The sequence below is a fragment of the Pteropus vampyrus genome, unplaced genomic scaffold (genome assembly GCF_000151845.1).
Source record: "Pteropus vampyrus isolate Shadow unplaced genomic scaffold, Pvam_2.0 Scaffold76, whole genome shotgun sequence".
NCBI lineage: Eukaryota > Metazoa > Chordata > Mammalia > Chiroptera > Pteropodidae > Pteropus > Pteropus vampyrus.
In genome coordinates, this window is record NW_011888857.1 from 7,136,798 (window position 1) to 7,138,499 (window position 1,702).

The following is a 1,702-nucleotide window of genomic DNA, read 5'->3' on the forward strand; positions in this document are numbered from 1 at the left end:
CCCCTGGTCCTATCCCAGTGGCTCTTTCAGAACTTCTTATTGCAGGTTTAACAGATTTGATTAAACAGAACAACAAATGGAATGAATAGTTTTTCATCTCAAGCAATGAAAAGACTACCAAACCATTATTTAATGATTTCTACTATTTCTTGGCTCCCTGCCTCAAATAAGAATTCCTTTATTTTCATTTTGTAGTTTCATTGTTGTTTTCGTGTGGTGGTGTTTTGTTTTGTTTTCCATTAGTGCTTATTGGATATTTGGGATTTAGCTACCCTTAACCTGACCAGATATATATATATTTTTTACTTCTTTGTATTTTTAAACCATCATATATCTTATTTCAGACTTTTGACTGTAGTGTAAAATTTTACTAATCACTGCCATTCACAAAAATCAGTTTTCATTTGCATGTCCCATGTTCCTGTCTTTACCTGTGCGTTCACTTGGAATATTGTTACATAACCTAAATAAAACTTACTTTTCTCTGTATATTTTTATTTTCTAGTGGACAGTTTCATAAGGGATAATATGAGTGAGAGTCTACTGCCAACAACTAATATCTGGAATCAAATGGACATCTTCAATTTAATTTCTTCTCTTTGAATAAATGAAGATTCAGACTTTGTAATTTTAGTGCCATTAAGTGCAGTGCTTTTTCAGTATTGAAATGTTGAAAATGGTTTTGATTTTCCGACTTAAAAAATGGCCAGACATTTCATTAAATACTTATTTTCCTACATTTGTTCTGCTGCAGGTAGTGGATAATTTGCCATTTTAGTAGTTAAAACGTGGACCTAAATAGCGAATGTATGTACATCACGTGTAAAGATTCTGCATACATCTCAAATATTAAAATTTGCAATATCATTTTCCCTCATTCATAAAATGATCTAGCTGTTTATCATTGTGCTGCTTAGCCTTTTATCTCCTTTTATTTCATTATATATGAAGACTTTTGCTTAAACTTGGGGACTTAGTGCCTTTGAACTGATTATCAGGGAAAATCTCGAAAAATCATTTGAAGGGCTTATATGAAGGAACGCTGCAAATTTTTGTAACTTACCAAGTAACGAATGTTTGTAGAAAATATTGAATTCCTCCTAATTTATTTTCTATTTATGTAGCTTATAAACTTAACATACTGTGTTTTACATTAATTTTTTTTTTTTTTTGCTTGCTGAATTTAAAATTATATATTAGTGATACCAAGAGAGGGCAGTGATGTACTATTGGACAGTATCAGATTCAGTTCTATGAAGATCTTTGTAGTAATTGAATGAGTTAGACTAAGATTCTGGATGAGTTATACAGAGCAGTAATGTATTTATCCAAATTTATAGATGTTTTCATTCTTTTGTATTTATTAAAAAATAGTCATAAAATTTATACAGACGTGAAATTGCCAAGGCAAGTATGAATGTATGAAAAGAGAAACATGCAGGTACTGTATTTAAAAAGCACTACTTTAAACATAAAACTATTAGGCAATTCTATATGATGCATAGTCATAAACTTTGTAGATTTTTGTTTATTAGTAACATGAGTTTTATAGCATTTTGTTTTAGTTTTTCATTTTAATATATAATAAGCCAAGGTAGAATATTTGCTGTATTTTTAAATTAGCTATTATGTTTGCAAACTCATGGATGGCAAGACTAGAATCTGAGCCCTAAATTAGAATTTGTAGATACGAAGTGCCAAT

General features: G+C 30.0%; 1 protein-coding gene across 1 annotated transcript in view; it reads left to right on the forward strand.

Moving 5' to 3' along the window:
* The window catches only part of SVIP (small VCP interacting protein), a 5,651-nt gene extending 4,265 nt beyond the window's left edge, over positions 1 to 1,386 (forward strand). The window contains exon 4 of the mRNA XM_023532084.1: positions 506 to 1,386. Coding sequence (XP_023387852.1) covers positions 506 to 520 — 15 coding nt within the window. The 3' untranslated portion in view covers positions 521 to 1,386. The remainder of the gene's footprint in view (positions 1 to 505) is intronic.
* The last annotated feature ends 316 nt before the right edge of the window (positions 1,387 to 1,702 follow it).